A 21404-nucleotide genomic window follows, 5' to 3' on the forward strand; every position below is an offset into this window, starting at 1 on the left:
ACTTCGTCAAAAAACTCGGTCATAAATTTGACAGGGTCCGAACCTTCCAAATTTTCAGGAATGCCATCCACTCTTAAATTGGATCTCCGTTACTGATTTTCGAGGTCATCTAGCTTCCCCTTCAGAAATGCGTTTTCACTCTGCAACGCTGCAGTGGCGGCTTTGACGTTCACCAGTCGGTCGTTATAATCATTTAGGCCGTCTTCAACCTCACGAATGCATTCATCGTGCGACTCATAATAAGACATGATTTCTTCCATGGTAGCATTCACTGGTGACAATGCATCTTCATGTTCTCTTTTTAGGGCAGAATGCATTGCTTGTGTCATGTCAATAGGAAGTATTAAACGACACCTCTCGAGGCCATCAGGTAGCGCAGGCCCAGCACCGTGCAACAGCACCATAACTGTAACATCAGCTTTCTTGCTCAAGGCTTTAAGGCTTTGCTGTCTTTTTCCCTAATTTTACTTCAGAGGTGCATTTTATTCGCAATTTCAGTGTCCAGCAACATCCCAGGTTGTTCACAGTGTTAAGTATTCAGTTATCTCAAGTGGTGCAGCAAAGATAAACAGGTAGATTTTCAATAAAAATCGGGAGGCACACTCACAGGTACCTGCTCACTCTGTGCTCAACCCGAAAGTCCAGTGGATGGACCTTAAGTATTTAGTTCAGTCTTGTTTTATTCCCTATATTGTGCTTGATTACAGCCACACGTGGGCAGAATCAAAAGATAAGCCACTTGGTCCAACACACCACATCATTACTGCTTTCCACTTTCAGGGACAGATAGTGAAACTTTGATTTTTCAGACATGCAGCACATGAATATTAAGCAGTTGAATCAATAGAAAATATTGTCTTCTGTCTGTTATAAGCTTAAATGAGCAGGGATCATGAGATCTAACTGTGAAACTTTAAATGCAATTATGGTAAAAGAAAAATGGATTTAGCTTTTTATTAATAGCTGACTTATTCCAGTTCACTGATTTTTAAATTAGCTTGGTTCTCATGATCAGTTTATTTCAGTCCTTGTCTTCATATTTAATTTTATTATTGTTTTTGTGACCTATAAAAATGGATGTTAATTATTCACTTACTTAAATAAATAATATAGATGTTAAGTGAAGTTCTTCATAACGAAGAGCTATATTCCTATAGGTAACAGTTTTAGTTTGTAGACGTGCAGCTTCTGCCTAAGTCACAGGAAAGGTAGGCAAAACAATCTCAAATATTAAAGAAAGTGATTTGGTTGGAATTATTGGGAATTTTCAGCAATAGTGGGGGAAAGAAAACACTGAGGTAGAAAACCTCTGTGCCAACAGTTCTACTAATCAGCCCATATTTATCTAATAGAAAAAACATGATCTGGGTGACAAGTAGGGCTGTGGGATTTCTGCTGACTTGTGTTAGGAAGGTGGTCTTTGTGAATTGAAAAGTTGTTTGTTATTTTGGACAAGGAGTAAAGATACTCTACATCACATGCAAATATTTGTTCACAGTTCTACAGTGCCCTTACCTTCCTGGAGTTAGACTTTATAAAGAAATCTACGTGGAACTGCACACATGCCACGTACAATGCTGCCATTTGTCACTGGGTGGTGGCTCTGAATTACCCTAATGTTAGGTGATACCAATAATTAATACCATAGCTCCAGCACAGTACAATGCTTGCATTATTTCCATTATATGTGGCTTAGATTTGGGTTTATCTCAGAATAGACAATGTATAAAAACTTGGTCAGAATTTTTGGTGAGCATATCAAAATGTGTAAATGATTTTAAATGTTAATGATCAAGGCTCAAATGTGTTGTTTCTTGTTCTCAGTTTAATATTCAATTATGCCATAAAGAAATTAGTCTTGTCGATGAGTATCAAGGGCATGGTTATGGACTTATGTACTTATTGTTAAGTGTTTTGTGTCTGCTGGTTCCAGTTTCTGTCTTATGGTCTATTCTTTAGTCGGAGGGTGGGAAATCTGTGGAATTCAGTAGCACAGACGGCCGTGGTGGCCAAGTCATTGGATGTATTTAAAACAGAGGTTGATTAGTCCTCAATTAGTGTGGGTGTCAATGGTTACAGAGAGAAGGCAGTAGAATGGGGTTGAGAAGGAATGGATCAGCTCTAATGGAATGGGGCAGCAAACTCATTGGGCTGAATGGCTTTGTTCTGCTCTTATGTCTTACGGCCTATTAACTGATGTGACCAACATGTTTTCTCCAGTTAAAATATATACTTAAATGTGTAATAATATCAAAAATTGTGAAAAGCTGAAGTTCCTTGAAACAAAGTAGTAGTGAACCATTCTGTATCTTAATCACAAAGATGTTATTTGTAAACTTTTCAAATGTAGGTGGAATTCTTTGTAAAGAATCCAAAATCCACCTCTTCCCATTCAGTTTGTGCACCAAATGTTTTGTAAATCCAGTTAAACAATTGCTGATTTGTAATATAATTTAGGGATGGATAGTTTACGGATAATAAACTCCTTTTTTGTCTTTGTAAACAGGTCAAATGGCTGGAGCAGCAAGTTGTGAAAAAAAGAACAAAGCGGGATATTTACACAGAACCAAATGATCCCAAGTTTTCCCTGCAGTGGTACCTGGTAAGTAGTAATTTGTGCACTGCACTGATCCAATGTGCTGAAATAAAGTGGCCACTTTATTAGGTGCACGAGTAGAACCCGGTGTTGGTTTGTGTTGCTGTAGTCCATCCACCTCAAGGTTTGATGTGTTGTGCGTTCAGAGTTCTTTTCTGTACACCACTGTTATAACACGTGGTTTTTTGAGTTGCTGTTGCCTTGCTGTCATCTTGAACATGTCTGGCCATTCTCCTCTGACCTCTCTAATTAACAAGGCATTTTCGCCCACAGAACTGCCACTCACTGGATTTTTTTTCTTTCTCGCACCATTCTCTGTAAACTCCAGAGACTGTTTTACATGAAAATCCCAGGAGATCTGCAGTTTGAGATATTCAAATCAACTTGTCTGGCACCAACAGTCATTGCGAGGTTAAAGCCATTTGGATCACATTTCTTCCCCATTCTAATGTTTGGTCTGAACAACAACTGAACCTCTTGACCATGTCTGCATGCTTTTATGCATTGAGTTGCTGTCACATAATTGGCTGATTAGATATTTGCATTAACAACCAGGTGTACCAAATAATGTGACCAATGTGTAAGTATAGAAGCTCACTGAACTGAATGGTCTAGTTCTGCTCCATGTGTTTTAGAATCTTCAGTAGCAGAACACTTGTAGCTTTCTTGTCCAATACAATTGTGTCCTACGTTGATTCCTGTTGAGAGCTTTAGATTCACCCACACCTGCATAGGTGCACGATACTCTCTCCAAATATTTGACCATCTCCTTATCTCATCTGGTAAGTAATTCTGTCCTTCATTGGTCAGTTTACAACCCGTTACCCCTTGAACCTTCCCATGTCTATGAACATTTTCCAGAGACTGTGCTAAACCTTGTAAGTAGTTCAGACAGATCCAGCAGGAATACTGTGATTTCTTTTTTAAAACTTCAAGGATGCAACTCAACATGTTCTAAAAACAATTTTCATAACCAAACCTTATGTAGCCACTCTTGTGTATTATTTTTTGGATTGTCTTTAAGTGTAACCTGTTTATTGTTTGCCCTCTTCTCAGTATTACCATCAGGGAGGAGGCAAGGAGCCCGAAATGGCACATTCTGTCTTTTAGGAACAGCTTCTTCCCCTCCGACAGATTTCTGAAAAGGCCATGAACAATTCTTCACTATTTTGCTCTCTTTTTGTACTTTTATTTCTTATATATTTTGTATGGTACTTTATGGTCATTTTTCTATATTTCACTTTACTGCTGCTGCAAAAAAATTTGCTGACACACGTCGGTGATAATAAATCTGATTCTGATTCTGAAGTGTGCTATCTGCGCAAGGTAGCCTGTTAACAGATATGCAACGTTTCCCTAGTCATCAATCCAGGAAGCCATTGTCGAGTTTCCCGTGTTGTGATGAGGAAGCAATCAACCTTGAGGACTTTAGGTAGAATTTGTATTAAATTAAGTTGGCATAGATAATAAAGTAGCAAGTGAAATTGATGATGTGGCAGCCTTGAGGCTTTGGAGCCGAGCCATCAGGTTTTCTAGATGATTGGATCTTCATCCTGTTAATACCAAAGCGTATTTTTATTTTTTTAATTTAGCGATTCCGTGTGGACAGGCCCTTCCAGCCCACCAAACCATGCTGCCCATTTAACCTTGGCCTAATTACAGGACAATTTACAATGACCAATTAACCTACTAACTTGTACATCTTTGGAGGGGGAGGAAATCAGAGCACCCGGTGGAAATCAGTGCGCCCATGGGAAGAATATATAAATTTAGGACACCAGACTAGAACTCTAGATTCTGGCATCCTGAGCTGTAATAGTGTCATGCTAACCACTACGCTGCTGTAGAATATAGAAACTCAGCCCTAGCTCTGTCAGCGAACCAACCCACAGTGTCCATCCCTGGCAATCCAGAGCTCAGCCACAGTACCGACTATGTATTCACCCCACAGTCTGTGTCCTGGCTGCACTCCAAGTTCCCAGCTCCCTTTTTTCCATTCAGGACCCCCAGTTTATATGCTGTATTAATGAGTGAACTCAATAGCAGCCTGTCAGGACTTCTGAACAATTAGACGGCAGGTTATTGAATCAGAATCAGGTTTAATATCACTGGCATATGTTGTGAAATTTGTTGCTAGTGGCAGTAGTACATTGTCCATTCAGAAATCTGGTGAAGGGGAAGCTGCTGTTCCTGAAGTGTTGAGTGTGCATCTTCTGGCTCCTGTACACTGATGGTAGTAACGAGTAGAAGGCATGTCCTGGGTGATGGGGGTTCTTAATGATGGGTGCTGCCATAGTCTTTTTGAAGTTTCACTGGACGATACTAAAATGGTTAGACTAGTGTTAAATCTTCAAACAACTTTGCAAAGGAGTCTGAGGACTCAATTAGAAATTGGAGCATAGTTATTGAAAGGGCAAAGCTCGGACAAAAAGGCTTCATTTATATTGTGAACAATCAATCTGGTGATAAAGCTTTGTATTGTTCTGCTTTAATTAGCATAATTCAAACCATCGTGACCTGAATGTGAAAGATGCCTGGAAGCAAGGTTACACAGGGAAGGGTATCGTAGTCTCTATCCTGGATGATGGAATTGAGAAAAATCACCCGGATTTGGTAGTTAATTATGTAAGTAGATTATTAAATTTTCATTGCTGCATGATTCAGTTAATCACTTCAAGAATGCAACTGAACCAGATTTTCTGCCTGAGTCGCCTTATGTACAGACACTGCTGTAGCTAGTGTCACTTTATGGACATACACTCAGTCTATGTACATAAGCTATCTGATGTATTTATATTTATTGTGCCTTTTATTATTGGGCTCTTTATCTTGTGTCTTATGCTGCATTGGATCTGGAGTAACAATTTTTTCATTCTCCTGTACACTTGTGTACTGGAAGTGAGATTAAACAATCTTGAATGTTGACTTCCTAACCTATGCTGACATACAAATCTATGCAAATCCTTCATTGATCTCACTAAGCTAGGGTTTTACTCTTTGGAGAGAAGGAGGAGGAGAGGAGACATGATAGAGGTGTACAAGATAATAAAAGGAATAGATAGAGTGGATAGCCAGCGCCTCTTCCCCAGGGCACCACTGCTCAATACAAGAGGATATGGCTTTAAGGTAAGGGGTGGGAAGTTCAAGGGGGATATTAGAGGAAGGTTTTTTACTCAGAGAGTGGTTGGTGTGTGGAATTCACTGCCTGAGTCAGTGGTGGAGGCAGATACACTAGTGAAGTTTAAGAGACTACTAGACAGGTATATGGAAGAATTTAAGGTGGGGGCTTATATGGGAGGCAGGGTTTGAGGGTCGGCACAACATTGTGGGCCGAAGGGCCTGTACTGTGCTGTACTATTCTATGTTCTATGTATGTAATAAATTAGTTCTGGGTACCAGCAGAAGACGAGGAAAGTCTTTGTCCTACTGGAAGGCACTTTTTTTTGCAGAGGGACAAGATCACTAAAACAGTTGTTTCTTTTCTTGTACTAGGATCCTGGTGCCAGTTATGATGTGAACAATAATGATCCTGATCCCCAGCCTCGTTATACACAGCTCAATGATAACCGGTGGGTTATTGCAATGAATGACTTGTTTGAAATGGAATCTGAAGGATGATGGCGGTGACAATGGGGAGAGAGAGGGTGTGATCTAAATCATTTTACTTTAGATGTTATGCTCAGTATACCAATATTTTTTCCCATTATTTCATTCTTGTTTCCATGCTCTTGCACATCTTGTACCAGGTTACATAATGGGTTTGCTATCAAAAGATTCATTAATACGTTGTAGAGTAGTCGTTTATGTGACATAATTACAGCTCAGGGCATCAAATTCAGAGTTCAGTTCTGGTGCAGTGTGGAAGGAGCTTGTACGTTCTTGCTGTGACCATGTGGCTTTCTGCCTGGTGCTCTTATTTCCTCCCACAGTCCAAAGATGCTCTGGTTAGGTTAATCGGTCATTTTAAATTGCCTTGTGATTAGCCTAGTGTTGAATAGGCGGCTTACTGGGTGGTGCTGCTCATTGAACCGGAAGGGCCTGTTCTGCACTGTATTATAAATCTATATTGTTTACATTAATTAAGAAACCTTATGACACATAACAACAGTATTATCATAATAAAGATTAAAAAGTAAGGATAACGATGAGCTTTATTTGTCACATGTACATCAAAACATGAAGTGAAATATGTGTCAAATTTGTGTTAAATCCGATCAGTGAGGATTGTGCTGGGCATTCCACAGGTGTCGCCATACTCCTGGTGCAAACATAGTATGTCTACAATTCACTAAACCTAACTGAATGGTGGCTGAAAGAAGATTGTGGTTGGGAGCTAACATTCAAGGAAAGACCAGGCATACTGGCAGAGGAGGTGGCATGGCTTTGTTGGTTTTTTAAAAAAAAAGGAAATCAAATCCTTAGAAAGAGGTGACATAGGATCAAAAGATGTAGAAACTTTGTGGATAGAGTTAAGAAACTGCAAGAGTTAAGACCCCGATGGCCTTTTAGAGCAGTTTGTTGTTGAGCCCACTAAGAGATCAGCTATTCTGGTTTGGGTGTTGTGTAATGAACAGGATTTAATTAGAGAGCTTAAGGTAAAGGAACCCTTAGGAGACAGTGATCATAATATGATAGAATTGGCCCTGCAATTTGAGAGAGAGAGAAGCTAAAGTCAAATGTGGAGTAAGGGAATTGCATAGGCATGAGAGAGGAGCTGGCCAAAGTTGATTGGAAGGGGACCTAACAGGGATGATGGTAGAGCAGCAATGGCTGGGGTTTCTTGGACCAATTTGGAAGTCATAGGAAAGAAGTCATATCCTAAAGGCAGGATGAAGCAATAGTGGCTGACAAGGGAATTCAAACTCAACATAAAAGTGAAAAAGAGGGCATAAAAGACAGCAAAAAATAGTGGGAAGTTGGAGTATTGGGAAGTTTTTAAAAACCAACAGAAGGCAATTTAAAAAAGTCGTAAAGAAGGAAAAGATGGAATGTGAAGGTAAGCTCGCCAATAATATCAACAAGGATACCAGAAGTTTTTGTAGGTATATAAAGGGTAAAAGAAGCAAGAGTAAATATCGGACTGCTGAAAAATTACGCTGGAAAGGTAGTAATGGGATTAAGGAATAAGTATTCCTTGATAAGTGATAAGTATTTTACATCAGTATTCACTGTGGAAGAAACCAGCCGTATGCCAGAAGATTGAGAGTATCAGAGGACAAAAGTGAGTGCAGTTTCCATTACTAGGGAACTGAAAGGTCTGAAGGTACCTCCCAGGGTTAGTCCAAGAGATAGCTAAAGAGATTGTGGAGGCATTAGTAATGATCTTTCAAGAATCAATAGATTCTGGCATGGTTCTAGAGGACTAGAAAATTGGAAATGTCACTCCACTCTTCAAGAAGCGAAGGAGGCAGGAGAGAGGAAATTATAGGCCAGTTAGCTTGACATCAGTGGTTAAGCCAATGTTGGAGTTCATTGTAAAGGATGAGATTTCGGATACTTGGAAGCACTTGATAAAATAGGACAAAGTCAGTGTGGTTTTCCAAAAGGAAAATCTTGCTCGACAAGTCTGTTGGAATTGAAGAAATAGCAAGCAGGATGGACAAAGGAGAAATGGTGTATGATGTGTACTTGGATCTTCTGAAGGCCTTGGACAGGGTGCCACACATGAGGCTGCTTAACAAGTTACATGTCCATGGTATAACAGGAAAGATACCAACATGGATAAAGCATTGGATGATTGGTAGGAGGCAAAGTGTAGGAATAAAGGGAGCTTTTGCCTGATTGGCTGTCACTGACCAGTGGTGCTCCACAGGGTCAGTGTAGGGACTGCGTATTTTTGCATTGTATGTCAGTGATTTGGATGATGGAATTGGTGGCTTTATGGCCAAGTTGCAGAGGATGTGAAGATAGGTTGAGGGGCAGAAAGGTTGCAGAAGGACTTGCACAGATTAGCAGAATGGACAAAGAAGGCAGGTGGAATACGGTATCGGGAAGTGTATGGTATTGCACTTTGGTGGAAGGAATAAAAGCATAGCCTGTTTTCTACGTGGGGTGCAAAAGCACTCAGGAGACCTCATGCACAAGTCCCTGAAGGTTAAGTCGCGGGTTGAGTCGGTGGTGAGGAAGGCAAATGCAATGTGAGCATTCATTTTGAGTGGATTAGAATATAAAAACAGGAATGTAATGCCTAGGCTTTATAAGGTATCGGGGAGACCTCATTTGGAGTATTGTGAGCAGTTTTGGGCCCTTATTTAAAAAGGATAGGCGGACATTGGAGAAGGTTCAAAGGCGGTTCATGAGAGTGATTCTGGAAATGAAAGGGTTATCATCTGTGGAGTGTTTGATGACTCTGGGCCTGTACTCACTGGAATTTGGAAGAATGAGGGGAAATATCATTGAAACCTATTGATTGTTGTAAGGTATGTAGAGAGGTCGTTTCCTATAGTGTTCAAGTTTAGAATCAGAGGGCACAGCCTCAAAATAGAGGGACTTTCATTTAGAATGGAGACGAGAAAGAATTTCTTTAGCCAGAGGGTGGTGAATCTGTGGAATTAGTTGTCACAGGTGGCTGTGGAGGCCAGGTCATTGGATGTATTTAAGGTTTTGATTAGTAAGGGTGTCGAAGGTATTGGGGCAAAGCAGAAGAACGGGGTTGAGAGGGAAATGGATCAGCCATGATGAAATGGCAAAGCAGTCTCGATGGCTGAATGGCCTAACTCTGCTCCTATGTCTTTTAAAAAAAATAAAGAAAACTGAGTACCTGGAGGAAACCCATGCAGTCATGGGGAGAAAGTACAAACTCCTCACTCAGTGGTCGGAGTTGATTCCTGATTTTATAGCTGGGGCTGTAAAGTGGTGCATTCACTGCTACTCTGCCATGTGGTCCAATTTTAAACAAGGCCACATGATAGAGATTCAAAGTTGCATCCTACTCCAGCTTTGGCAAGTTAATGAATTGAATCTGAGATTAGTTTGATGATAGAAGGTAGAGCGGAAGGGTTATTATAATTGGAAGCCTGTAATCAGTGATGTCTCACAGGAATCACTGCTAGGATTCTTGCTGTTACTTATGGATGGAGATGCAGCGCAAAATAGGCACTTCTGACACTTTGAGTCGTGCCACCCAGCAACCCCCAATTTTAAGCTTAGCCTAATTCCAGGACAATTTACAAATACCAATTCATTGATTAACTAGTATGTCTTTGGAATGTAGAAGGAAGCTAGAGCACCCGGATGAAATGCGTCCGGTTCACAGGGTGGAACATACAAACTCTCTATAGATGGCGCCAGAATTGAACTCCAAACTGCAACACCCGTATCTGTAATAATGTCGCGTTAAACCTCTTTGCTATCATGATGGCCTGTGATACATGATGGGCTGAGGGTCTATCTGTGTTGTGACTTCCATCTGTGGGTGGTTCAGCTGTTGGTGACTCTGAAGGTTGAAGGGGATGAAATGATAAGAGTGGTATGCAAATGTATTTTTCAGCAAATGTAAATATTTACACATGTAAATACCTCCTATTCCATTTCTTCACAGGCACGGCACACGATGTGCCGGGGAAGTGGCTGCTGCTGCTAACAATGAGATTTGTGGAGTGGGGGTGGCATATAATGCCAGAATAGGAGGTAGGTTCAACTGTTCTCTTACCGCTGGTAATTCCTTCCACTGCGCCGTCTAGTCTCTGTAAACACCATTCTTTTTCGAATAAAGTTCTACTCATTTTGAAAACTGAAGTGAACAATCAGTTAACGCTATCCGAAATTCAGAGAAATTGTTGTTCAATATAAAAGCCCATTCCATGAGAATTTTGTCGTTTTTTTTTCTTGCTGCATTCAAACGTGCATCCAATGAGGACAGTTGTATTGGAGTCCTGACTTTAGTTCCATCGTGCAATAAAGCTTTTACCTTAAAATATTACAATATTTATTGCCCATCCCTGTTTGCCTTTGGAGTATTTCTGAATCTCTGTAATGGGTGTGCAGTGAACATATTCCTATTAATAACTCAAAATTCAGTCCTAGCAGTGAAGAAAGATCAGTAATGTTTCCAAGACGGTGCTTTGAAGAGATTACTGCTGTTACTGTTTTTGTTGATTTATGTCCTTCTAGATGGTAGAGATAAGATTTGGCAACTGCTGCTGAAAAATGCACCTGTAGGTAGGTCAGGCAGCATCTATGGAGGGGAATAAACAGTTGATGTTTCAGGCTGAGACGTGTCATCAGGTGAAGCTTCATCCCTGTGCAGCTCCAGGAGAATGTTTGTTCCCCAGAGCAGGGTGGAATGATGAGGTTTAACGATCAACATTGACATGTATTAGGAATTTGCCACCTTGTGTTGGCACGATATGCAGCAAAAAAAAGATCAATGTTCGATAATTATAAAGAATTAGATATAAAAATAAAGTTAGAGGATAAAGTATGAATGTGGAATAAAGTGTTCAGAACTCCTCCTCCTCGGTCTAAATGCACCACTGTGCAACTGCATGTTGGACTTCTTAACCAACAGACCCAGACAGTCCCACAACTGATCCTCCCTCCCCATGGCTGTGTGCTGAGCCCACTGCTGTACACTCTGCTCACACGTGACTGCACGGCCAAACACCCAAGTAACCACTTTGTCAAGTTCACCAATGACACGACAGTGGCGGAGCTCATCGCCGACAATGGTGCGGTTGCCTACAGAGAGGAAGTGGATCAGATCTGCATTTTGTTCTCCTTTATATTTGTCTACTGGAAATGACATTAAACAATCTTGAATACACAAATATTGCCTGTATTTACAATCTAAACAGCCTTATAAACAGTGGTTTAAATGGTTTTCAGTGTAATGTTGGGGATAATAGATAAAGGTAGCTGGGAGGTTCTGACTAGAATGGTTGATCAGATTAACTGTCAAGGGGGAAGAAAACTTGTAAGATGGCCTGAAATTTTTGTTTTAGTAGCCCTAGAGCACTTTTCCAAAGGGAGCTTTTGGAAAAGGCCATTTGCAGGGTCAGAGGTGTCTGCCAATGATTTTTTTCCTGCTCGCTACTTTGTCCTGGATGCACAAATGACCTGTATTCTCTATCTAAAATGCACCAAAGTCAATGTATATTTTTTTTAAAAAAGGAAATAAAAAGAAGAACGAAGTATCCTCAAAGATCCTGTGCCATTTTGATTTCGTGTCCTGCTTTAGATTGTGCTTTATTCCGGTTACTTGTTCATTGGAGTCAATGCCTCAGGCGTCACCTGCCTCGGCCACATTGCTGTAATCACAGTTCAGTGCAAGCTGTGTTAATGATTGCCAGCATACTACTTAAAAATGAGGCTCAGGGCTATTAAATCTAATCCTTACAAACAGGAATGTACCACTTGTCCGTAAAATAAAACATGATTGATTGTTTTAAGAACCATTTTCTTATCCTAGTTGCTGTTGCAATGTGAGCATTTCAGGCGTTTGATATCCATAATTTTGACCACTGTTTTAGTTCTGGTATTAACCATTTTATTTTTAGCAGATTCCATCACTGTGAGTGTGGGGCCTGCTTGATAGCGAGAGGTTTTACCCTTGTGCTATAAAGATGAGAGATAGGAGTAGTTAACATCCTCTGCATGGTATAATCCTGATGAAGGATTTCACCCTGAAAACTTGACTGTCTATTCCTCTTCATTGATGCTGCCTGACCTGCTGAGTTCCTCCTGCGTTCTGTGTGTTACCCTACACATGGTGCCTTGAACGGCCTTATCTGTTGCCCCTATGCCCCTTAAACAACTCTACCTTTGTACCTTCATGTCTGGATGCCTACTTGTTCAACCTAGCTATGGACATTTTCCCGTAATATTTTGATATTAATTTTATTTTGTGGCCCTGTGACGCACATTTGGAGTATTTTGACTGCATTAAAGGTGCTAATAAAATGTGATTCAGGGGTAACCAACAATGTGGGAATGTCCAGGATGAAGTACTGAATCAGGACATAGCTGACGTTTACTCATCCAGTGGCAAAATCTCAGTGTTTGGTTGTCTCTGTATTTAAATTTGATTAAACTCCTCCCTGCATCATTGGTGCTCTTTGCAATTTATTTCAAATATCCCTCTCATTTCCTAAAGTGAGTGCTGTCAGACTCTCAAGTTGGAGGAGTAATATCTTGTATTCCATCTAGGTAGCCTCCATCCTGATGCCATGAACATCGATTTCTCCAACTTCCAATAATTTTTTCCCCTCCTCTTCCTCCTTCATTTCCCCATTCAGGCCTCTTCCCCTTCTTCCCACTCCCCTCTGGTGCTTTTCTTTCTTCCCGTTTTCCACTCTCTTCTCCTATTATATTCCTTCATCTGGCTTTTAGCTTGTCTTCCTTTATATTACTCTGTCTCCACATGTAACTTGCTATATTGCTCTCACTGTACTTGTCCAGGTGTATTACTCGCAGTGCATTACTCCCAGTGCATTCCTCTTTACCACGCTCCCCACCCACCCACCTTCTCATTCTGGATTCTTCCCCTTCCTTTCCAGTCCTGATGAAGGGCTTCACCCTGAAACATCAAATGTTTATTCCTCTCCATAGTTGCTACCTGATCTGCTGACTGAGAGTCTCTAAGTGCTTGCTGTAGATTTGGTTTATCCCCTATAAGAATATAGAAATTAGTACTGTTGTGACTGAATAAAACCGAGCCACATGGAAGCTGTAACGGGGGGAAAAAGTCTTTTCACACAGCAAACCGATTGATGCTCAAACAACAAAGACAAGATTTTCATTTAATCAACTTTGCATTCTCCATTCAAGTTCATTACATGAGGGCTGCCATTTGCCATTTTCTTATCCCCTTGCACCCCCCCCACCCCATGCACATGCCCAAAGCAGGATAAGTGTGAACGGCAATAACAGCAAAAGTGTGCATCCCAAGTAAATGCTTACATAGCCCAAATGAATAAAACTCAACTATCTCTCATCCTTTTTATGTATATTAAAGAAAATTTTAAAAATATCAACTCCACTGTCCATTAGGATATGGGAATTGGTTCTAACCCTTGATGTTGATACAGTTCTTAAGTTCCCAGAGGCCTTCACTCAGTATTCTCAGCAGCACAAGGGCTGGTGCTCCCTTCCTTGTGAGTCAGTCAGCGAGTTGTTCCTCTGTAGTTGACCATAGCCTGTGATGAATTTTCTGTACTTGCACAAGTTCCTTGATGCTGCTTATCTCTCAGTGAAGTCTCTTCTCTGTAACTGACATGGTGGATTTAATGGCATCAACCAAAGAGTAGTTGTATGTGACACAAGTTATTTGTAGAGTATTCTTCTTTGGCTCACCATGGACAAGTTCAATAGAGTGTGGCCAAATAAACAGCATTGTCAATGCCATCACACATTGCATGGGTTTCTTCGCCAGCATACTGCATACAACTCTTCATCCTTTTTGATTCCCAACAAAGAGGTGAAAATCTTCCCTCTTCTCCCATCAGTAAAATAAAATGTCCTCCTTGAGTACTTCCATCAGGAAGGTTTCCAAGTGAACATCACTGAAAACAATGAGCGTCTTTTCCTGACGAAGGGTCTCAGCCCAAAACGTCGACTCTACCTCTTCCTAGAGATGCTGCCTGGCCTGCTGCGTTCACCAGCAACTTTGATGTGGTGTTGCTTGAATTTCCAGCATCTGCAGAATTCCTCATGTTAGCGTCTTTTCCAAGCTGTTGAAACGTCAAGACTATTTTTTCAGATTGAATTTTGCAATCTTGTTTGCCTAATGTAAAGTTTGTGCTGTGGCATTTTTTTGTGCTGGATGCCAAGTTGCAGGCATCAGACATGATGTCAGATCTGCACTGTCTTGCCACCCATCTTTGACCTAAGTCACTCAACTTCAGTTTCCTGCTGTGTGGCATGTGAGGATTCCATGCAGATAGTTTGAAGATTCCTTATATAGCTTTCTTGGTGCAGTTGTACTGTTCAGTCAACAAGTATGTCTATCCCTACATAGTAGAGTCTATCATGTTCCTCGTGTCCGACCTAAAAGGCTGACTTTGGCTGAGGGATGACTATGTGGCAAAGTTTTGTGGTCCTCCCCATATGAAGTTGTCTACATGACAGGCAAGTATTCCAATAGCATGACATTCTGAATCTTGTCAGTAAAAAAAACAGCTGGATCCACTTGTGACATCTTCCCACCTGTTTTCAACATTAGTTCTTGGACCTTTTTATACCGGTGGAGTGATGCATCTGCCAGACCATTAACACACTTGGAGTTTCCACAGTGTTCCTTCACTTCTGGCTTCAAGCGGGGATTGAATGTAAATGTCACATGACAATGCCATTTTCTGTAAGAATGTGGATTTTATGTCCATGGAATAGGGTTGCTGATGCTTTTGACTTATCTCTGTGCAAAGTAGTTGGAGTGACTCTGCACATGTTGATGAGTCTTTTTGGAGTTCTTTTACGTTCAGTTCCTCAAAGCTACCAGCCACCACGTGTGCTTTTGGTATAATTCCTGTCAGGGAATCTTTCAGGGTGTACACATATCTTGTAGACATTGTCTTTGGCTGACTTCTCTGACTTCCTCAAACACTCCATTATTTCTCCAATTACTGATTTAATCCTGTTTTGTTTAATCTTTAGTTACTAGGATATTTTCATCTTGACATTTCTCAGATGGTCCAGCCTGACCTATACTTGATTCAATATGAAGTCTGTCTACACATGAATGTGACTGACCCTGCAGTGCCAGCGACTGTGGCTGGTTCTAGGTAATTCAAGTTGTACTGACTTTTGTTTCTCCCAGTGACCTTTCCTGCTCGTCCTAAGACTTCAGCTTTGTGTGAGATACCAGTATCTTGATCTACAATTCTCACAGTTTGTCCTGATTTAAGACTGAAGTCTTTGCACTTGTGATTATTTCTCTTCAAGCAATTGACAGCATCAGGTAAGTGCTTTTCATTTTCTGTGCCATTCTCCATGGAGTTCTGTTGGTCTTCAGTTTGTGCTTCACATAGTCTGGAATGATGCACTCTCACATATGTACGTACCTCCATGTCTCACCAATACCACAGCTCCAGTCTGACCAAGGACAACCTCATGGACCTTTCCATTTTGTACAGTCTGCTCTTTTGCAGTACACTTTGTCCCCTGTCTCATATTTCTCATCTGTAGTATGGAGCTGTTCCCTCAGTGCTCTTTGAATTCTCTCTGAACACTGCTTCAACGAAAGCCTTCCTTGGTGCACGCAGTGTTGAAATGTTTCCCAACCCATTTACTGCTTGTAGTGCCCTCTAGAGCAGGTGGCTTGTCAACCAGTTCAGAGGGAAGGTTTGGTTTCTAGCTAAACACAGGTTGATATGGGTTATAGCCATGTACATTGTGCATGATATTCTTCACCATAATGGCCCAGTACAGAGCTGTATTCCAGTCACAGCTGTTGCTTTTTTTTATCTTCAACATTATCTCAGTAAGTGTTTGATTGTGTCGCTCCAGAAGTCCATTATTTCAAGGACTGTATGCGGCGGATGAATTTGTTTCACTGTTAAATTTCTCTGCCGTATCTCTGAATTCATCATTATTAAATTCACCACCGTTATCACTGAATACTTTGAAGTGGGCTATGCACACTTATCCAGGAATGGATGAAGATTTTTCCTACCCCTGGGTGTCTCTTTGTGTTTATGTGTGAATTCATCAGTAATGTGGAAGTACCACACTCCTTGCTGCAGTTCATGTAGGTCTACATTGTATTCAGATGCTAGTGGCAGACTAACCGCAGGCTTGGGTTTGGTCTTTGCAAACTTGGCATGTCTCACAGCTTGGAATGGAAAAATAATCTGCATCTTTGTTTCCTGAACTCCTGAGCTGTTCCTGAAGTCTGTCAGTCAAAGCGTGTCCAAACTGCTTGTGAAGCTCGAGCAATATTTGCATTTCTCATCTGGGGTCACTTTCTCTGTGACATCTAGTACTACTTTCTCATGTTGGTCCTCAGTAATGACCCTCTCTAGAATGTTCAGACAGTAATGTCCAGAGCTGGTGAGCCAATTTGTTGCTTGGTCATAGTCAGAGAGAAGTACAACACAGAAAGAGGCCCTTTGGCCCATCTAGTCCATGCCAAAACCACTTAAACTGCCTACTCCCATCGACCTACACCAGGACCATAGCCCTCTGTACCTCTACCATCCATCTACTTTTCCAAATTTCTCTTAAATGTTGAAATCGAGCTTGCATGCACCACGCGCTGGCAGCTCATTCCACACACTCGTGACCCTCTGAGTGAAGAAGACTCCCCCCATGTTTCCCTTAAACTTTTCACTTTTCACCCTTAACACATGACCACTGGTTGTAGTCCCACCCAACCTCAGTGGAAAAAGCCTACTTGTACTTACCCTATCTGTACCCCTCATAATTTTGTATATCTCTATCAAATCTTCTCTCAATCTTCTATGTTCTAAGGAATACAGTCCTGACCTATTCAGTCTTTCCTTATAACTCTGGTCCTCCAGACCTGACAGCATCCTTGTAAATTTTTTCTGCACTCTTTCAACTTTATTTACATCTTTTCTGGAGGTGGGTGGCCAAAACCGCACATAATACTCCAAATTAGGCCTCACCAGTATCTTGTACAACTTCAACATAACATCCCATCTCCTGTACTCAGTACATTGATTTATGAAGGCCAATGTGCCAATGGCTTTCTTTACAACCCTGTCTACTTGTGACACCACTTTCAGCGAATTATTGATCTGTATTCCCAGATCCCTTTGTTCTGCCACATTCCTCAGTGCCCTACCGTTCACTGTGCAAGACCTACCCTGGTTGGTCCTACCAAAGTGCAATACCTCTCATTTGTCTGCATTAAATTCCATCTGCCATTTTTCAGCCCATTTTTCCAGCTGGTCCAGATCCTGCTGCAAACCATGATAGCTTTTCTCACAGTCCACTACTCCCCCTATCTTGGTGTCATCTGCAGATTTGCTGATCCAGTTAACCATATCATCATCCAGATCGGTGATATAAAGGACAAACAACAATGGATCCATTACCATTAGTCACAGGCCTCCAGTCTGAGAGGCAACCATCTACTCCCACTCTCTGGCTTCCCTGCTTTCTTTAGGGAAGCTTTTCTGGAGTAATGGAATGTTCATTGGTACCACCATTCCAATGTAACATTTTGTCTGCCCTATTTTTGTTGGAATTTTCACTCTTTTCGTAAATGAACAATCTTTCCATCTCCAAAGTTGAATACTTTGTAACAGGGTGTATCTGTGTTCACTTCATAATGGTTTATTTCAAGCCATTTTTGTCTACACACTGTGCGTAACAATAAATGACTACCTACGGTTTCAATTGCTGTGATCACCTACTTGAACATTTGGAATGTAGTCAGAGAAATTTACAGAATTACACATTGACGATGATAGTGAATTTCAACTAGCAGAACCTCTTTGAATATTCGATACTAATGTCTTTTCCAAAAGGCTCCGTGACACCCAAAATATCCTCCTTTTGACACAGTGTTGAAGGCTTCATGAATATACGAATAACCAGAAAGTCAATTGACAATGCAAATCTGTCCCAGACTGTGCCTTCAGTGGCAGGGATACACCTTTAATGATGTGTTTGTAGCAGGAACCTTAATCTATTGTGTTTCCTTGTGTAGTTTCAATGGGACAGAAGCAGAATGTGCCACACCCAATGACTGGTTTCTTATTTTAGTTTATCCATAATTATGTTCTCTATAATGTCATAACTTCAGAATGATCTGTAACAAACACAATCAGATATTTCATGTCTTCCTGTTGCTTTCTTAATTTTCATTACATTTATTCTGTATCACCCATAAGACATAACAGAATTGGGCCATTCGACCCATTGAGTCTGCCCCGCCATTCCATTGTATCTGACTTACTATCCCTCTCAACCCTACTCTTCCCCACCTAGCTGATACGCAACTAAGCTCTGAGCCTAGGTCACCAAAGCTTTGTGATCCAACTGTTTAATATCTATTATTTGGGATTGTGTAGGCGTGCGAATGCTGGATGGGGAGGTGACTGATGCTGTGGAAGCCCAGTCCCTCAGCATGAATCCTCAGCACATTGACATCTATAGTGCCAGTTGGGGTCCAGAAGATGATGGAAAGACAGTGGATGGACCTGCTAAGCTGGCTCAGGCAGCCTTTTTTAAAGGCATTACTCAGGTAAGTGAATTTTACTCTTGCATGTTCTGCAGTGAAGTATGCATTAGCAGGGTCAAGAAAAGATTTTAAATACCCAATCACTTTTTTTAATCTGTTCTATAACCTTGGACTCACGTTGCACATCATTGTGCTTTGTTTTGGTTCACTGTTCACAGGGACGCCGGGGTCTCGGCTCGATTTTTGTGTGGGCCTCTGGAAATGGTGGCCGGGAGCGTGACAGCTGTAACTGTGATGGCTACACAAACAGCATTTACACTCTATCAATCAGCAGTACAACTCAAAATGGGAATGTGCCATGGTATAGTGAGGCATGCTCCTCAACGCTTGCTACCACGTACAGCAGTGGAGGGCAATTTGAAAAGCAGATTGTAAGTCGTTATTTCATTCAAGTGTAATTATCACCAAAGTGTAAAGAAAAAGATTAGAGTCTGAATCTGATTTAATATCACTGGCATATGTCATGAAATTTGTTTTACTGCAATGCATAAAAACAACTATAAGTTACAGTTTAATTGCAGTAAGTAAGTAGTGTAAAAAGAGAGCAAAGAAAAAGAGTAGTGAGGTAGTGTTTCTGGACCATTCAGAAATCTGATGGTGGAGGGGAAGAAGCTGTTCCTGAAACATTGTGTGTGTCTTCAGGCCCCTGTATCACCTCCTTGATAGTAGCAATGAGAAGAGGGCATGTCCTGGGTGATGGGGTCCTTCATGATTGATGCCTTAAATAAAGCTTTATTTGTCACAGATACATTGCAACATAGTGAAATTTGTAACCTGCGTCAAATCAAATCAGCGAGGATGTACTGGGGGTAGCCCACAAGTGTCACCACTCTTCCGGCATCACCATAGCATGTCCACAACTTAATAACCCTGACCTGTTTGGAATGTGGGAGAAAACTGGAGTATCTGGAGGAAACCCACACGGTCATGGGAAAACTGTACAAAATTCTTATCACAGCAGCAGAATTGAACGTGGGTCACTGGCTCTGTAATAGTGTTACTCTGACTGCTACACTACAATGCAATTGATTTCTTTGCCTCCTGAGAGCACCAAAACACTTCATTAATAACATGTCACTGAAATTCCTAGAACACTTGCCTGTTATTTAGTGTTGCCATATATTGGGAATCCATGTGCTTGATGCTTCTTCGGAATTCTCGGAATGAGATGGTTGAAGGCATTTACTAAACAAGCACTTATTTTGACACTGGAAACTTGAAGCAAAAGTGAGGCGGGCCATTTGTATTTTCTTAAAGGAAAAGGAGTTTGGATTTATTTTGTGTCTTCAGTTATATTGCTTTATGTACACTCAGTGGCGACTTTATTAGGTACACCTGTACGGCTCATTAATGCAAACATCTAAGCGGCCAATCATGTGGCAGCAACTCAATGCATAAAAAGCATGCAGACATGGTCTGGAGGTTCTGTTGTTGTTCAGACGAAGCATTAGAATGGGAAGAAATGTGATCTAAGTGCCTTTGTGGAGTGATTGTTTGTGCCACTCGGGGTGGTTTGACTACCTCAGAAACGGCTGATCTCCTGGGATTTTCGTGCACAACAGCATCTAGAATATACAGAGAATGGTGCAAAAGCACCACATCCAGTGAGCGGCAGTTCTGTGGGCAAAAGCGCCTTGTTAATGAGAGAGGTCAGAGGAGAATGGACAGACTGGTTCAAGCTGACAGGACTCAAGTAACCACGCATTATAACAGTGGTGTGCTGAAGAGCATCTCTATCCAACATTGATGTGGATGGGCTACAGCAGTAGAAGACCACGAACATGCACTCAGTGGCCACTTTATCAGGTACAGGAGGTATTGTGTATACAGGAGATATGACCACTAAGTGTATTTTAACTGTTAACAATCCATTGTCAGTTGTGTTAAGCTGACTTCACTGCGCTTCCGCATTCACCCTTTCACTGAATCTGTGGACTTTGAAGGTTATAACTGCTTTTCTGTTCGATCATGGGAGTTTTAATGAATTTATCTGCCTGAAAATGTCTCCTCTTTCAAATTCCCATTGAACATAGATCCAGTGAGAGCCCTTCCTGGGAATCAATGCCTCCACAGAGCAAAAGGGCAATTTGGATCAAAATGTTTGATTTTTCCAGTCCATATTGAGATAGCTAATGTAAAACAGGCAACAGTTAAGATCCATAAGGACTTGATGGGCTGAAGGGCCTTTTTCTGTGCTGTAATGTTCTCTGACTCTAAAATGAAACAATTGATTTTCATTGTGCTTGTAGAGTTTAAAAAATGTTAGCTTGGATTCCAAGGCAGAATTGCTAACTTGTGGGTTAATTTGGCTGAAATTTATATTCTGATCAAACAGTCCATCTCTGTTTAGAGCCTATGTTTGTGAAATAGCCACGCGGCTAGGTAAGTGAGATTTTATGATTTTTTAAAATCTGCCAAATCGGCATGTTTTTGAGGAAACAACATTATTTAGAAGATGCTGAAGGCATATTTGCTAATGAGACCAAATCTCAGTGGTACCATTTAAAAGCTGCATGACTAAAGAATGAAAGTGCTTTGATCTCATTCCAACCCCATGGAGTGTAAAGCTTGAGTGTTGCCAATTAATACCAGCTAGTGTTCAGCCACTTAGACTAAATCTTGGTACAAATTGTTCTTAGTGCTGGGTCATCAGGTAGTCCT

At 41.1% G+C, this 21404-nt stretch overlaps 1 protein-coding gene across 1 annotated transcript in view; it reads left to right on the forward strand.

The window, feature by feature from the left end:
- LOC140211921 (furin-like) overlaps positions 1 to 21404 on the forward strand; it is a 155330-nt gene that overhangs the window by 97234 nt on the left and 36692 nt on the right. The window contains exons 3-8 of the mRNA XM_072282136.1: positions 2507 to 2602; positions 5093 to 5221; positions 6089 to 6165; positions 10137 to 10225; positions 18574 to 18746; positions 18902 to 19114. Coding sequence (XP_072138237.1) covers positions 2507 to 2602; positions 5093 to 5221; positions 6089 to 6165; positions 10137 to 10225; positions 18574 to 18746; positions 18902 to 19114 — 777 coding nt within the window. The remainder of the gene's footprint in view (positions 1 to 2506; positions 2603 to 5092; positions 5222 to 6088; positions 6166 to 10136; positions 10226 to 18573; positions 18747 to 18901; positions 19115 to 21404) is intronic.

The sequence above is a fragment of the Mobula birostris genome, chromosome 18, assembly GCF_030028105.1.
Source record: "Mobula birostris isolate sMobBir1 chromosome 18, sMobBir1.hap1, whole genome shotgun sequence".
Lineage (NCBI taxonomy): Eukaryota > Metazoa > Chordata > Chondrichthyes > Myliobatiformes > Myliobatidae > Mobula > Mobula birostris.